The sequence below is a fragment of the Malaclemys terrapin genome, chromosome 1 (assembly GCF_027887155.1).
Source record: "Malaclemys terrapin pileata isolate rMalTer1 chromosome 1, rMalTer1.hap1, whole genome shotgun sequence".
Taxonomy (NCBI): Eukaryota; Metazoa; Chordata; order Testudines; family Emydidae; genus Malaclemys; species Malaclemys terrapin.
Window position 1 is genome coordinate 27,093,346 of NC_071505.1, and position 17,150 is coordinate 27,110,495.

At 42.6% G+C, this 17,150-nt stretch overlaps 1 protein-coding gene across 5 annotated transcripts in view; it reads right to left on the reverse strand.

Moving 5' to 3' along the window:
- Positions 1-14,598, reverse strand: part of ATXN7L1 (ataxin 7 like 1) — a 183,571-nt gene extending 168,973 nt beyond the window's left edge. For 2 of the 5 annotated variants that reach the window (XR_008443842.1, XM_054018367.1), the window contains exons 1-2: positions 14,423-14,595; positions 13,725-13,793 (exon numbers count right to left, since the gene is read on the reverse strand). Coding sequence is in view for 3 of the 5 variants with exons in the window: in XM_054018367.1 (XP_053874342.1) it covers positions 13,725-13,793; positions 14,423-14,537 (184 nt within the window). In the remaining 2 variants the exon portion in view is untranslated. Of the gene's footprint in view, positions 1-13,724; positions 13,794-14,141; positions 14,184-14,422 lie in introns of those variants that run through there. The other 3 variants (XM_054018389.1, XM_054018397.1, XM_054018381.1) reach the window with 2 other exon arrangements.
- Positions 14,599-17,150: the final 2,552 nt, after the last annotated feature.

The following is a 17,150-nucleotide window of genomic DNA, read 5'->3' on the forward strand; positions in this document are numbered from 1 at the left end:
ACTGCTTTTGTCAGTTTTATCTGCATCTCAACTACACTGTAAGCTCCCTGAAATGGGGACCAAGTTCTCTTATTTGTTTATAAAATGACAAGCACATTGTTGGTATTATATATAAATAAAAAATACTTTTTGAAGGATTTTTAAAAGCTTATTTTTACAAAATCCAACTTTGGAACAAAGTTTGACCTGCCAGGACCTCTGAGGATTCACATTAGCACTATTTTGTCAAAAATGTTTGTGGAACCAGCAGCCACGCACTGTGGCAGGGATTTAGGAAGGAAAGAAACAAAAATAAAAATTGCAAAATGTAACTGGTGGTATTTTATCCCCTGTTCAGAGATGCAAAACAGGAAGTTTTTCTTTCTGGTGAGCAAGTAACATCTGTGGGAGTTTTGAAAACTGCACTACATCTGTCAGAAGCTAAATACACACAACGCTTAGTAAGAAAAACTAGACAGTGTTTCTGATCCCCCCCTAAAGACTGGTGGGATGACTAGTCAAAAAATATACAGAACAGATAATAAGAACTGTTAAGCAAGGATAGCAGATAAAGGTGAGCTATAGACCAATTAGCCTGACATCAATCAGGGGCAAAATAATAGGACAGTTATTCAGGACACTGTCAACAAAGAATTAGAAGCTGAAAATATAGCTAATACCTGTCAGCACTGTTTCGTGGAAAGTAGGTCTTGTCTAACAAACCTTTTTATTTCTGACAGGACTACAGAACTGGGTGATAAAAGCAAGGTGTTGATATAGTATGCCTGGATTTCTCAAAGGCATTTGACTTAGTACCACATTATTACAGTTTTAAATTTTAAAAACTTCCATTATATAAAATCAACATTGTTAATGGGGGGAGGGATAGCTCAGTGGTTTGAGCATTGGCCTGCTAAACCCAGGGTTGTGAGTTCAATCCTTGATGGGGCCACTTAGGGATCTGAGGCAAAAATCAGTACTTGGTCCTGCTAGTAAAGGCAGGGGGCTGGATTCGATGACCCTTCGTGGTCCCTTCCAGCTCTATGAGATAGGTATATCTCCATAATTTATTTATTTTTAACAGTAGATGAATTAAAAACTGGCCAACAGATCTGCAAGTGTAGATGTTAATGGGAAAATATCAATGAGCAAGGCCATTTCTAAGGGTCCTCCAGTGAGCAGTTCTTGTTCCAATGCTATTCAATATTGTTTTCAACAATCTAGATATAATATACAATCTTTGCTGACAAAGTCTGCAGATGACAAAGATTGGTTGAGTACTATATAATGAAAACTGGTATGACAGGGTGTTCCTGGCCTTTGTCACTCCCTACAGGAGGCCCCACGATCCTACTACACCCTGCCCCAAGAAGCACCAAAGTGACAGGAAAGTGGGTCCTCCAGGCCTGCCTAGAAAGGTCTTAAAGAAGCAGCCAATCAGAGCCCAGCAGGCTCAGATAAAAGGAGCTGCAAAGCCTTAGCAAGTCAGTTCCTGGCTGGGATCAGAGGGCCACGCCACGCCACGCCACGCCACGCCACGCCGGCCAACAGAGCTCTAGGGATAACCAAAGTTTGTTTCTGCTTGCATTTACTTAAAGCTGGGTTTTCGGAGAGAGAGAGAGGACCTAAGATCTTTAACCCAGAAGTAAATGTGAAGTTAAAAGGGGCCAGGTAGGAAGAAGCACAGGGAAGAAGCAGCAACGAACTGAAAACGAGCAGTGACTAAATGCGGTTTATAGGGTCCCTGGGTTGGAACCTGGAGTAGTGGGCATGCCTGAGTTCCCCTCTTGGCCACAGTGGCATAAATCCCAAGAAGGGGACAGAGCTTATTTGAGAGCTCAAACAAAGGGCTGAATTTAAAGGGCTCAGAGCTGGGGCTGAAGACCATAGAAGGGCAGCAGGAGTGTTCCTTTATCAGACTCTTTACTAACCTGGAAGAGGTTCATTTGGACTTTGACTTGGCTGGAGGGTCAAGCCATGGAAGACCCACAAAGGTCAGCTGGAAGCCTGCAGCAGGCGCAAGGGGTGATAAAAGCATTGAAGTACCACATCCAGCCCCTAGGAGGCACTCAAGAGGTGAGTGCCCCCCATTACAACAGATTATTATTACAAAATCATTTAGATTACCTAGTTTAATGGTCACAATCCAATAAAATGCTGTAGCAAAAAGGGCTAATGTTATCCTTGGATGTATAAAAAGGGGAAGACAAATCAAATAGGGAAATAATCTTAACTCTGTACAATGCATTTGTAAAATCACTACTAGAATACTGTGTTCAGCTGGGGTCTACTCTTCACGAATAATGTAGAAATACTGGAGAGAGTTCAAAGGAGACCACAAAAAATGAACCAGGGACTGGAAGACCAGCCTTACAATCTGAGGCTTAAGCAGTTCAAACTATTCAGTTTATCAAAGAGAAGGCTGAGAGGTGACTTGATCACTGTGCATAGACACTTAAAAATGGAAAAGCTCTGATAATGAGGTTCTTCAACGTTGCTGACAAAGACATAACAAGATCCAATGGCAGAAAGTTGAAATTAAACAAATTCAACCTTGAAATAAGACACAATTTCCTAACAGAGGAGGGTAACTAAATATCGCAACATCTTACCAGGGAGGTGGTGGACTCATTAAGGCTACGTTTTACTCACAGGTATTTTTAGTAAAAGTCACGGACAGGACACAGACAGTAAACAAAAATTCAGGACCTGTGTCCTGTCCGTGACTTTTACTAAAAATACCAATGAATAAAACTTTGGAAAGGGGAAACTGCCCAAGCGCCCCACGGGTGATGGGGGAGGGCAGCCCGGCTGCTTGTGGGGGCGCGGGTCCAATTGATTGTCAGATTTAGGGTTGGAAAGGAATTTCCCCCTTGTCAGATTGGCAGGCATTTTGGTGATTTTCTACCTTCCTCTGCAGCATGGAGTATGGATCATCTGGGCATATCCCACCTAATCCATTTCATGCCATTGCAGGGCCTCAGGCCTTGAACCTTGGCTCTTTGGAGCTAGCAAATTCCAACCTGCTCCCAGGGATTTGCTAACTGTTGTCAGAATAGGAGTTGAACTCAGACAGAGGACCCCAGTCCTGGGAGCTGATTGGTAGAATGCTGGGGGTCCTGACTGGTAGCGCCCTGCACGGATACACAAATTTGGATCTGCATCCACAATAATTAACTTGTATCCGATCCACGATCCACACCAGCACCCTATCTCACTGTTAGAGCCCTGTGCGGATTCAAAAATTTGGATCCGCATCTGATCTGTAAAGATGGTAACCAATACAACTGCATCCGCAGATGCAGATATAAAATGGATATCTGCAGATTTGCACGTCTCTACTGAGTGGTCCAGAGCCCCTATTTAAACCCAGCACAGGAACAGGAAGTCAACCTTGCAACTAAGATCCACCTTGCTCTGGACTGTGTGCCTTGTGCTCCCTTGCTCCTGCTCCCCTGGCTTGACTTCCTGGTATCCCAACCTGGCCTGGCTCTGGTTATTGAGCTGTGACTCTGTTCTCAAGTTTTTCTCCTGCTTCTGATCTCCTGGTAACCTGACCCTGCCTGCCTCCTGACACTCAACTCTGTTTGCCCTTTGGCCTGTCTTAGACTCTGACTTCCTGGTATCTGACACGGCCTGATTTCCGACTCCTGCTTTGACCAGGTTCCGGTTGTGACAGGTGGCATCTCAGTCTCTCCTGTTCTATGCCAGTGGCCCACAATCATTTAGTCTCCTCAGAACCGAAATGTTTTAGTCTAATCCAAGTTACTGGGCTCAACCCAGGTGTACATGGGTGAAATTTGATGGCCTGTAATAGACAGGAGGTCAGACTAGATGTTCTTATAATCCCATCTGTCTTTAAACTCTATGAAAACAAAGTAACAAGCAAATATAGACGCTCCCTGGGTTACGGAAGACCCAACTTATGCAAATTCGACTCTATGCAAAAAGTTCCATAAGGCATAAATAAAATTTTCGAGTTGAGGAAAATATTGTATAGCGTACGGAAACGCAAAGTACTATAGTGTGGTGTGCGGAGGAATACAGCAGTAGCATCTCCTACAAGGGCAGGCTTTGCACTCTCACAGCCTCTCAGTCTCGTGACTCTGCAATGGCAAGGTTTGAAAAGATGGACCCCAATTCCTCACAATTCTTGAAAGTGAACAGAGGCATTGACGAAATGCTGGCCTGTTATAGACAGATATATGAAGAGAAGAAAAAGGCCACTATCCAGTCATCTCTCGATAAGTCTGTAAGGAAGGTTGAAAGGCCTGCAACATCCACATCTCGACAGCCTTCCACCTCCAAAGCCCCCTCTGACGACCCTGATGATGTAATGCCTGTCTCCTCCTCTCCTTCCTCATTTACAAATTAAGCCCATTGTCATGCACCACCAAAATGCAGCCTTCAGTGTGCCAGGATAATAATAGGATTAAGGTAAATGCAATATTTTTGTTGTAATTGTTTGTTTTTTATGCTTGCACAATATAAGTTTCCGACTTATGTAAAATTTGGGTTACGCAAGGCTTTCCAGAACAGAATGACTGCGTAAGTCGGGGAGCGTCTGTACAGTAAAACACAAGCAACTACAGACTAGGAATCAACCCCATCCTCAAAGCTGGGATAGGGAGTCTTGCCTTCCCCCATGCACTGTCCTGTCCCTGTCGCTTCAGCAGCCCTTCTTATATCCCCTTCTCCTGAACACATGTGCCAAAGGAAGCTAGAGTTAACCCCTGATGCACTGCGAACTATGCGGAGCCCTGCCACCACAGTATGCTTATCTCCATTTTACAGATGGATCAACTGAAGAACAGAGAGTAAGTGACTTGAACAAGTTGAAACTTAGTATCAGAGGTGTGAAAAGAACCCAGAACTCTTGCCTTGCAGTCCTTGCTCTTACTACACAATGCCTATTCTTATTCTTATTATTACACAATCCAGCTTCTTTCCCAACACACACAATAATGAAAAACAAAAAGCACTAAAACATGAAGTAAGAGCATGTAGTTCTAAACTCTGGTGAACTGAATTGCTATAAAGTGACACAGGAAGGCATGCTGGGCGTAAAATGTATATTATTTAAGACTTTAAATATTGATAGTAAAAAGTGAAGAAAATTGCTGAATAATAAAGACAGCTTACAGAATACAGACAACTTATATTTTGTTGAATAAAAGGACCTGAGGAATCATGAAACCTCATTCTGAAATAGCTCAGGTGGTTTAAAAGCATAGCCTCAAACAAACATTACATCATCCTAGGATAGAATATACTCTGAAACTGTCAACCATACACCAATACATATGGCTGCGAAAGGGGAAGAGGCGTGGGGGGAGAAAATGGTTCTTTAAATGTTTTCCCAAACTTGCATCCCATCAGTTAAGCAATTGGAAAGCACAGAGACAGAGCTATCAGCATCATGCCATTTTACCAATTCTCTGGGATTGACTTGGGGATCTTGCAATAGGAGAGATCCCTAGTAGACACCTGTACACCCTTCCTTTCTTACCTTTTCATCATCCCAAATTCTACCATAATTTGCAGCGAGTACAAAGAATGTCAAATAGAAAAGTATTTTTGTGACAATTCCATCAGTGAACAGAAAACCATATATAGCTTCCCACTAAACTCAAAATCTCTATCCTGAAGAACATTAGGTTGGTTTCTCAATCTCCAGAAGTCCTCAAGCACAAATATTGAGGGCAATTACCAGATACCACCTAGATCCCCCAATCTCAAACTTGTACCAAGATGATGATCTTTCCATGGCATCAGGCAACTCCTGAAGCCTCTAAATGCAGATGTATCCTAGGACTTGCCTTATATGTACCCTCAGCAGAATAACTTACTAAGAAGAGTATGAACTTATGCTGTCTAAAAAGATCTCTGATAAATTAAGAGGAGTTGACAACATTGCTAGATGAAAGGAATTCAACTACAATCTCAAGGATTCTAAGGAGAATCTAAGTAAAACAAAGAAGTTCTAGTTTAAAAGAATTTGCTGCCTTTACATATTGAAAGAATTTTTAACAGGGGTCTTTCCCTTGACAGTTTAGGATCATATATCTTAAGGATCCAAAATCCTGATTTGAACATCTGTGGTCAGAAAGCACCTTTCCCACTATCATCACCCACTTTTCCACCCAACCTGGGCTGATTAAATATAGCACATAAACTGTAAGCTTTCTTGAAACTTAGTCCACGTCTTCAAATGTGTTTTGTACAGTCCTTAGCACAACTGAGTCCCAATTCTGACTAAACCTCTGAGGACTATCATAACAAATGTATTAAACAATAATACTGTAGTACACAGCTAGGACCAGAGTTAGCCGATATTTAGTCCCCAGCAGTGCCTCAATGTTGCATGCTAGATTAGGACAGAATCCTAGAAAACATCAAGAAGCCAAAAGATTGTATATCCAACTGATCCAGCATTTAATGTCAGAACATGGACAATCCAATCCCATGGTCAGCCTCGTCATCCCAAGGAGAACTCACAATGGGAGTTTAAGTAATCAGAAACAGATGGCATAGATTATTCCTACATCTAACCCCATACTGAAAGAGGATAGTTCCGCTTCACATCAACCATGCCTTGTCTCAAGCCAATTCCCAGCTTTTCCACATACCAAGCTCTAATGGAATAATTATGTCCACTGGAGGTCCTCTGCCTTTGGAACAGGTTATTAGTCTATATACATTAGGGGGCAAATGGAGGAAAGTTACACATAATGAGAACTACAGAACATACATGCAATCCCTCTGCTGACTGACTATGCTTGATTTCTGTTTTCTTCTTTGGTATGTTTAATTTCTAAACTCTTCCCAAACATTTTTCCAAAAAAAGATGGAGTAGGCGGAGAAAAAGAAAAATTTTAAAATGTTAGAGGTACATTTCATTCCTGGAGATTGGGACCAAAAGAAATTAAGATACAATCTCCATCTGACATAAACCAATTTGTTTGATCTTCTCTCACTACTCCACTTTCTGATGCATTTTTTTTTGGGGGGGGGCTCTTTCTCCTGGGTTTTTTTCCCCACTCCACTCAAGTTTATATTCTACGATCCCCTTTTTGAAAACATCCTTTGCTATCTCCCTACCACCTTCCTTCCTTCGCTTCCAACAAGAACAGAATCTTTTCTAATGGAATAATCATTTTCAATTTATGCACAGCGCAGATGTTAAGAGTAGACTAGACCTTCCATGAATTTTACTCTAGTGCTACTGTGGTCCTGTTCTGAGTGAAAATGCTGGATACTTGTAATCCTGAACCCAATTTAATCCTTCCCCTGATATCTATCTCCCCACTCCATCCTTTCAGCGCTCCAACTCCAAATGTAGTCACCAAATCAGAGACTGGGCATGTGTGATGCTGATCCAGATAAACCCAGACTTTAACATAGATACATAGATTATAACTTGTTTTGCTATAATGAATTTTATACTCAGCTATCTTGCTGTACAGCGACAAGTCGGAAAATGGCAGTGAAGAGACAATGTAAGACACAAGCAGTCATCAGGTTCAAACTGGAACATTAAAATCTGTTGAACTGGGAAAGTGTAAATTGACTATGACATCAAGCTTAACCTTTGACCCTTTCAATTTGTATGGAGTTCCACTGAATCTAAACTTCCATCTGGACAGCCACCAGATATAGACTTAAACACCATGAACCAAATTCATCCCTGGTGCAAAGTCAGTAAAGTTAAATCAGGATGTCTTTGATCCCTTAAAGCCAATAGTTGTTTACATAAGACCATAAGAACGGCCCTACTGGGTCAGACCAAGGGTCCATCTAGCCCAGTATCCTGTCTTCCGACAGTGGCCAATGCCAGGTGCCTCAGAGGGAATGAACAGGTAATCATTAAGTAATCCATTCCTTGTCGCCCATTCCCAGTTTCTGGCAATGCTTCTGCTTAACAGATCTCAATACACATACAGTGTAGCAAAGCACACATCTCTTTCAATGTTAAAGATTTATGTACATAAGAAAATACACTCCTATTTTATACAACATGTGAATTCACATAAGAAAAAGAGTAAGTGAAAATATTTGATGTACATAATATATTTAAAATCAATTACAGGTTATTATGGAAATGGTGATCTTTTAGCATCAACTTCATAGTCACATAATTACAGTTTAATGAATATTTCACAACAAATAAGTGATCCAATGATTTTGCCTCATATTGTACATAGACTATCCACAAGCAAACCCTCATTTCCTCAAATTTGTTAGTCAATTCTAAGTATAAATTCCAAACAGTGCTCCAAGTCTTTGATAGTCACTATTTGAGCTACGTTGATTAGTTGTGATTTGTCAGATAAGTCACATGATACTGTTTCCTGATTAGATGAGTAATCAAGCTTTTCTGGCATATGAAATTATGCCTACAAATATCATTTTCCTGTGAATACTTGAGCATGTAACTTTGGAATCCACTTTCCATAAACATACATACCAGTAAAACTCAAACACATTCACAAGAAGTAAACATAAAGGGGGCACAATCATGGCCAAAGCAAGTTCATTTGCAAACATTCATGATGTTTTCCCCTCCTCACTATTCTCTCATTATACAAATAATAAAACAAGGGGCAGTACACAATGTGGTCTTTCGTAAGTCTCCAGTTTCTTTCTTTTTTTTGTTTAAACATGGCCTCATTGCACCTTTTCCACGACCGAAATTACATAATAGGGCCAGATTGTTAGACTCTTACTCTCAATGGTGAGCACTTACTCACACAAGTAGCTCCACTGACCTGAATGGAACTATTTTATGTAACTGCTTACCACTGAAAGAGGTATGTAAACTGGGCCATAATGAGTGAGGGTAGCAGTCTTTAATGGTGTACTATCATATCATCACCAAATGATCCATCATGGATTATGGACCCTTTCAAACATTTTTTCCTCGTCTATCTCATGTGTGCAAATGGAAATACAAACCCTACTAGTTTTTATATCATTTTATTTTTTCTCATTGATAAGAGAACCTTAGTCAACATCTGACGAGTGCTTTATGGAGTAAAAACTAAGTAGCTAAGAAATCACCTGCTAAACAACTATTTCAATTACTTAAAATATGAATATTTTAAAATGTACATTTGGTATTTATCATCATGACAAAAGCCATATACTACAAAAAAGCAAATTTGATAAACTAGGATTTCTGGATTTTTTCAATGTTTAAAAATAATTTACTATCATTCAATAAACATTATCATAACCCACATGAAGTCTCAGATTTTTATAAAGTCCTGTTTATAACTAGGGCCCTACCAAATTCATGGCCATGAAAAACGCGTCATGGACCATGAAATCTGGTCTCCCCCTGTGAATACTGGCCTTTTGTGTGCTTTTACCCTATACTATACAAATTTCATGGGGGAGACCAGTGTTTATCATATAGGGGGGCCTGACCCAAAAGGGAGTTTCGGGGGGGGTCACAAAGTTATTTTAGGGGGGTCATGGTATTGCCACCCTTACTTCTGCACTGCCTTCAGAGCTGGGCAGCCGGAGAACGGCAGATGTTGGCCAGGCACCCAGCTCTGAGGGGAGCACCGCCAGCAGTAGTGCAGAAATAAGGATGCAATACCATACCATACCATGCCACCCTTACTTCTGTGCTGCTGCCTTCAGAGCTGGGCGGCTGAAGAGTGGTGGCTGCTGGTCAAAGGCCAAGTTCTACAGGCAACAGCTCAGAAGTAAGGGTGGCAATTCCATACCATGCCATCCTTACTTCTGCACTGCTGCTGGCAGCGGCTCTGCCTTTAGAGCTGGCCTCCTGGCCAGCAGCTGCCGCTCTCCAGCTGCCCAGCTCTGAAGGCAATGCCGCCACGAGCAGCAGTGCAGAAGTAAGGGCAGCAGTACCACAAACTCCCACCCACCCACCCCACAATGATCTTGAGGCCCCCCACAACTCATTTTTGGGTCATGACCCACACAATTACAACACTGTGAAATTTCAGATTTAAATAGCTGAAATCATGAAATTTGCGATATTTAAAATCCTATGACCATGAAATTAACCAAAATAGACTGTGAATTTGATAGGGCCCTATTTATAACCGAGTTTTATACCTTGGCAGTCTGTGATATAAGGAAGTTAACTGAATTATATAAGGTCACAAAGAAAATCAAGTTGGGTTTGAACTGAAGATCTTCCAGGTCCACAAGCCTTGGCCATAACAAAAACACTATCATACCATGCAATAGTTGTTGCATATGTGAGATCAGAATACATCCACAAGTACTGTTGCAAATACATGGGCAATGAGTTCTGTACGTCTGACACTAGCGCTTCAGATTTTTCCCACCTTTAGCAAGGGGAGTGAAGGCTCATTCATGATTTACAAAGGGTACTCAGACACAATGATGGCTATGATATAACAATTTACATTAACAGACTGATTAAATGAGTAAGCTAAAAATATTTCAACTCATACTAATTTGTTCAAGTGGATTAAAAGTCCTGCAAGTTACTGCTTTCAGGTAGCAACAGATTTCTAAAGTATGGTAAAGCACGCAAATTTACATTAATGACCATCTTATTTGAAACACAGAATAAGTTATAAGGTTTGTCTGGAAAAGAAACATTGTCTTTAGTTTTCATTTAAGTAAGTTGCCAACAATGTTGCCATTGTCACAGAATTAATGTTAATGTCAATATGATAAAAATCTAGTTAACATAATTCTGTAACATATATACTCTAAAGATACACATTGTTACAATTAGGGCTGTCGATTAATCGCAGTTAACTCACATGATTAACTCAAAAAAATTAATGCAATTTAAAAAAATTAATCGTGATTAATCGCAGTTTTAATCGCACTGTTAAACAATAGAATACCAATTAAAATTTGTTAAATATTTGGGATTTTTTTCTACATTTTCATATACATTGTATTCTGTGTTGTAACTGAAATCAAAGTGTATGTTATTTTTTATTACAAATATTTGCACTGTAAAAATGATAAACAAAAGAAATAGTATTTTTCAATTCACCTCATACAAGTACTGTAGTACAATCTCTTTATCATGAAAGTGCAACTTACAAATGTAGATTTTTTTTTGGTTACATAACTGCACTCAAAAACAAAACAATGTAAAACTTTAGAGTCTACAAGTCCACTCAGTCCTACTTCTTGTTCAGCCAATTGCTAAGACAAACAAGTTTGTTTACATTTGCAGGAGATAATGCTACCTGCTTCTTGTTTATAATGTCACCTAAAAGTGAGAACAGGCATTTGTATGGCACTTTTGTAGCCAGCACTGCAAGGTACTTGTGTGCCAGACATGCTAAACATTTGTATGCCCCTTCATGCTTTGGCCACCATTCCAAGGGACATACTTCAGCCATCGTTCCAGAGGACATACTTCCATGCTGATGATGTTTGTTAAAAAAATAATGCATGAATTAAATTTGTGACTGAACTCCTTGGGGGAGAACTGTATGTCCCCTGCTCTGTTTTATCCACATATATTTATATATATATATGACATATATTTCATGTTATAGCAGTCTCGGATGATGACTCAGCACATGTTGTTCATTTTAAGAACACTTTCACTGCAGATTTCACAAAATGCAAAGAAGGTACCACTGTGAGATTTCTAAAGATAGCTACAGCACTCAACCCAAGGTTTAAGAATCTGAAGTGCCTTCCAAAATCTGACAGGGACCAGGTGTGGAGCATGCTTTCAGAAGCCTTAAAAGAGCAACACGCCAATGTGGAAACTAGAGAACCCAAATCACCAAAAAAGAAAATCAACCTTCTGCTGGTGGGATCTGACTCAGATGATGAAAATGAACATGCACTGGTCTGCACTGCTTTGGACTGTTATTGAGCAGAACCCGTCATCAGCATGGACGCATGTCCACTGGAATGGTGGTTGAAGCCTGAAGGGACATATGAATCATTAGCGCATCTAGCATGTAAATATCTTGCCACACTGGCTACAACAGTGCCATGCGAACACCTGTTCTCACTTTCACATGACATTGTAAACAAGAAGTGGGCAGCATTATCTCCTGCAAATGTAAACAAACTTGTTTGTCTCAGCGATTGGCTGAACAAGAAGTAGGGCTGAGTGGACTTGTAGACTCTAAAGTTTTACATTGTTTTATTTTTGAATGCAGTTATTTTTTGTACATAATTCTACATTTGTAAGTTCAACTTTCATGATAAAGAGATTGTACTACAGTACTTGTATTAGGTGAATTGAAAAATACTACACCTCTACCCCGATATAACGCGACTCGATATAACACGAATTCGGATATAACACGGTAAAGCAGCGCTCCAGGGGTAGCGGGGCTGCGCGCTCCGGCGGATCAAAGCAAGTTCAATATAATGCGGTTTCACCTATAACGCGGTAAGATTTTTTGGCTCCCAAGGACAGCATTATATCGGGGTAGAGGTGTATTTCTTTTGTTATTTTACAGTGCAAATACTTGTAATCAAAAATAAATATAAAATGAGCACAGTACACTTTGGATTCTGTGTTGTAATTGAAATCAATATATTTGAAAATGTAGAAAACATCCAAAAATATTTAAATAAACGGTATTCTATTATTGTTTAACAGTGCGATTAATCACAAGCTTAATCGCGATTGTTTTAATCGCACAATTAATCGCAATTAATTTTTTTAATCACTTGATAGCCCTAGTTACCATATTTGAGTATCCCTTATTAATAATCTGAGCGCTCTCAATGTTAGTATGTTATGTAAAAGTTTCATTACTGTGGGCCTGCTTCTTATGAACCAATTTCACACCAACTGTATTTTTTGGTGGTGGTCAGGCTATGAGTTTATAAAACCTTACTCATACTGTAACAAACTAATTTCTTCAGTACAGAGAGTCACCCTCAAAATCTGCCAAATACTAATTCACTAATTTCATTATAGCATAGTCAAGTGTTAATTTAGCAAATCCTGTCACAAACAAATCTGTCAATCCGAGTGCCTGCAGCCATACTAAAGTGGTTTCTTTTACCAATTTGCAGGCCTCTTGGCATATCTGGAAATGCCAGTACATTGGGATTTATTTGCGTATTCATATTCATAGCACCTGGAAACTTGCTATTTCGAACTACAGTCTTATGCCCAGTATTTCTCAAACAACTCATTGGATTTGGTTTCAGGTTATATACATTAGCTGGCCTTAATAAAATGTAATACTGTGAATTATCCATATAGCCATCTGTAACCACACTCACCACATGACAATCTGAGACCAAAATGCAACTTGAGATAATATGAACTGATCTAAATATTTCCACAAACCAGTTTTTTCAGCAAGAGTGAAAAACAGCCCATACTGTTGTCTTTGCAGTTGCTAATAACTTTTAGAATTAAGCTGCTTGAAGTTGGTACCCAGATGTACGCATGTGTGTATTTCCATACTGAAATGAAGGGAGTGTTGTACCAAAAAGGATAGAGACTCTTGGAAAGAAATCCAATATGAAGTGTCACATGATCCTTTGACTTAAAAATGTCTTTTATCCTTTAATATGTATCACTTATGCACACACCAGTTATATTTATACTTTAAAAGAAGCTGACACATAGTGACAATCGCTTGTGTGTACTGAAGCCTGATAAGCATTCTTCATGGTTACCCAGCAGAACAATTCACATGATATTATGATACCTTGTTAAGACCATACCACACTCACTCACAACCACTACGACACAGACAGGTAGAGGTGTGCCAGTGGTTTGCACTTACCTTCTTTATTAAGCCTCATAACCTCCCTGCTTTTTCCACCCTCTTTTCCAGTCTCTTCTAGATCTACACCTGCAAAAGAGAAGAAAAGTCGGAGAGAGTCAAAGGAGATGTGTTTATTGGGGAGGGGAAGGAGTTAACAGTGTTTATATGTTTAACAGCAAAAACCCAACTATCACTGTCACAGCACCTGCCATGGAGTACCAGTGCCGGCCTCCCCATGCAACAGCATCCTCCTGCCCCCCTCCCATGCAAGCGCATCTTCTCTTCCACCACTCTCCCCCATGCAACAGCAGCCTCCTGCCCCCAGCCCACTCCAAGCAACAGCATCCTCCTGCCTCCCCAACCCCCCTCCCACGCAACAGCATCCTCCGGCTCCTCCAGCCCCCCGTGCAAGAGCATCCTGCTTCTGCCCCTCACCCCATGCAGCTGGCCCAGCAGAGGTACCCAATACAGTGCCGGCACCAGGCACCGCGTTCCCAGCACCTCCCCACACGCATGGGGACGGAGATCAGTGCAGTGGGCGTGTGGGGGAGAAGGCAGTCCCTAGTGCAGCGGGGGACAGCAGAGCATCGGGCCTCCCCGCTGCCCCCATCACCCCGGGCGGCGAGCCCCGTCCCCCTCCTCCATGTGTGTATCCAGGGGGAGGGGAGCAGCATGGGGAGCCCCGGGCAGGGCTCTGTGTCTGGTGGTGCCCTTACTGTGCGGGGGGGCGGCGCAGTGCGCGTGCGGGGGGGCGGCCTCCCGGACCCAGGCGGCCCAGGGCTGGCCCAGGAACGCCTCGGGACTGGGCACGGGCCGCTCCAGGGCCGCCATGGCGCCGCTCCTGCTCCTGCCTTCTTGTTGCTTTTCCCGTTTCCTTCGGCACCAGCAGCGAGCGAGCGAGCCAGCCACGGGATTCGAGAACGCCGCACGTCATCCTCGGGACGTTCCGCCGCCCACACGGGGGTAGTGTCAGCCCCTGCTCCCTATCAGATCGGGCTCCCCGCCTCGCACCGCGCATGCCCGGCGCAGCCGAGCCTGCGCACTGGCCACGGCGAAGCCTCTGCCCGGAGTCTGCCTGAGCCAGAGGGGGGGCGCGCGAGGCTGCAGCGGGAGCAGGGCGCGGGGCAGGAGGGAGCCTGGCGTGGAAGGGCCAAGTGCAGCCCAGGGGCGGGAGGAAGCCGGAGTCCCCGGGCGGCTGCTGGGTTCAGTCGGAGCAGCGGGCGCTAGGGGCTGTGTGGATGAACCGCGACCTGCAGGGGGCGCCTCGTTTGTCGGCGCTGGGGGGCGGGGAGGGTTGTCTGTAAAGGGCAAGCCTGGAAATCAGCCACAGCGGGTGACACACAACGGGGCAGAAGGGAAGTCTCAGGAGACACGGCCGAGAGGCTTTACCAGGCACGGAGCAGGAGGCTTTCTTAAATACAGTGCCCAAAGCAATGCCCTCCCCGTGGGTATCTGCTGTAACAGGGCTCAGAAACGTGCTCAAGGGACACATTGCTCAACCTGTACATGGCAAAGGAGTCAGGTCCCCACGGCCTTGTCTTCACTGAGTTTTTCCAGCAAACTTCCCCACTGGCTCTGAGCATCTAGCACTAGGGATTAGAGCTGCACCAATGCTCGGACAGTCGCTGAATGTGCCCAGTGAACATGCAGTCTACGTGGAAAACATAAAACATTCATTCATGGTTTGTGTATACTGTGTTAATGTGTTTAATAAATGCATGTGAAAAAACACTCTTTTATGACTACAAAGCGTCATATTGGCATCTCCAAATGATAGAAATCTACCATTGCACAAAAACTTTGGGTTTCAATTAATAGTGGTGTGGGGAGGTGTTGAGGACTTTTAATCACATAGCTTCTCACAGACCAAAGTACTATAACAATACTATTATCACCACTGTTGTGGTGTCTGTATAAGTACTAGGCATTGCTAAGTTTGAATTCGGGCCTCTTATATTTTTGTTGTTTTCAAATTTATTGTTTTTAGACCTTCTCTACACTACACAGTTTTACTGAGAAAAGTCAACTTTTGTTGACAAGACAGTAGAGGTGTACACACTACAATGCTCCTCCCACTGATTTAACTCTCCTGCTATGCCAACAAATAAAACTACCTCAACAAGAAGCTTAGAGCGTTTTGGGACAAAGTTAGATCGACACAGTGTCAGTGTATACACTGTGCTTGCTTCTGTTGCCTAATTGGCCTCCAAGAGGTATCCCACAATGCCCATCATGACCACTCTGTCAGCACTTTGAACTCCTCTGCGCTGAATGTACACAGGCATGTGCCCCTCCCCCATTTATAGGCCAGGGAATTTTTGAAATTCTTCTTCGTTTGCTCAGCGTGGACAGTTCATATAGCATCATCCTAGCTAACCATGCCAGTTTGCTGCAGTAGATGCACTCCCACATGGAATATACTGGAGCTGTTGGATCTGCTGGGTTTGTAAGGAGGGGAAGCTGTAAAAGAATTAATGGACACAAATCTGACATCAGGAATCATAATACTCAAAAACCAGTGGGAGAACACTTTAACCTGTCTGGTCATTCAGTGACAGACCTGCGGGTGGCTATATTACAACAGAAAAACTTCAAAAACAGACTCCAACGAGAGACTGCTGAGCTGGAATTGATATGCAAACTAGACACAATCAACAAAGGATTGAATAAGGACTGGGAATGGCTGAGCCATTACAAACATTGAATCTATCTCCCCTTGTAAGTATTCTCACACTTCTTATCAACCTGTCTGTACTGGGCTAGCTTGATTATCACTTCAAAAGTCTTTTTTTTCCTCTTACTTAATTGGCCTCTCAGAGTTGGTAAGACAACTCCCACCTGTTCATGCTCTCTGTATGTGTGTATATATATCTCCTCAATATATGTTCCATTCTATATGCATCCGAAGAAGTGGGCTGTAGTCCACGAAAGCTTATGCTCTAATAAATTTGTTAGTCTCTACGGTGCCACAAGTACTCCTGTTCTTTTTGTGCAGTCACAGCTTCACTCCAGCCATAGAAACTTTGATACCTATGGGCAGATTGCTAATGGCATGCAGGGGAAGGGGCACAAAAGGAACACGCAGCAGTTCCATGCTAAGATCAAGGAGCTGAGGCAGGCATACCAGCAACCAAGGAGGGCCAATTGTCGCTCTAGTGCAGCGCTGAAGACATGTTGCTTCTACAAGGAGCTGCATGCCATCTTCGGCAGCAACGCCACCTTGACCACCAAGAGCCCTGTAGATACTTTGGGGAGACTGGAAGCAGTGGTCAGCAGAGTCACTGCCGAGGACAAAGTAATAGACGAGGAAATGGAGTTGGAGGAGACTGTGGAACACACGACAGTGTTGTCCGGTGGGGTGGTGAGTCAGGACTTCTTTTTGACTTCAGAGGGGCCTACTCAGTCCCAGCACTGCAGCTCTGGCGTGCCTGAAGCAGGGGACTT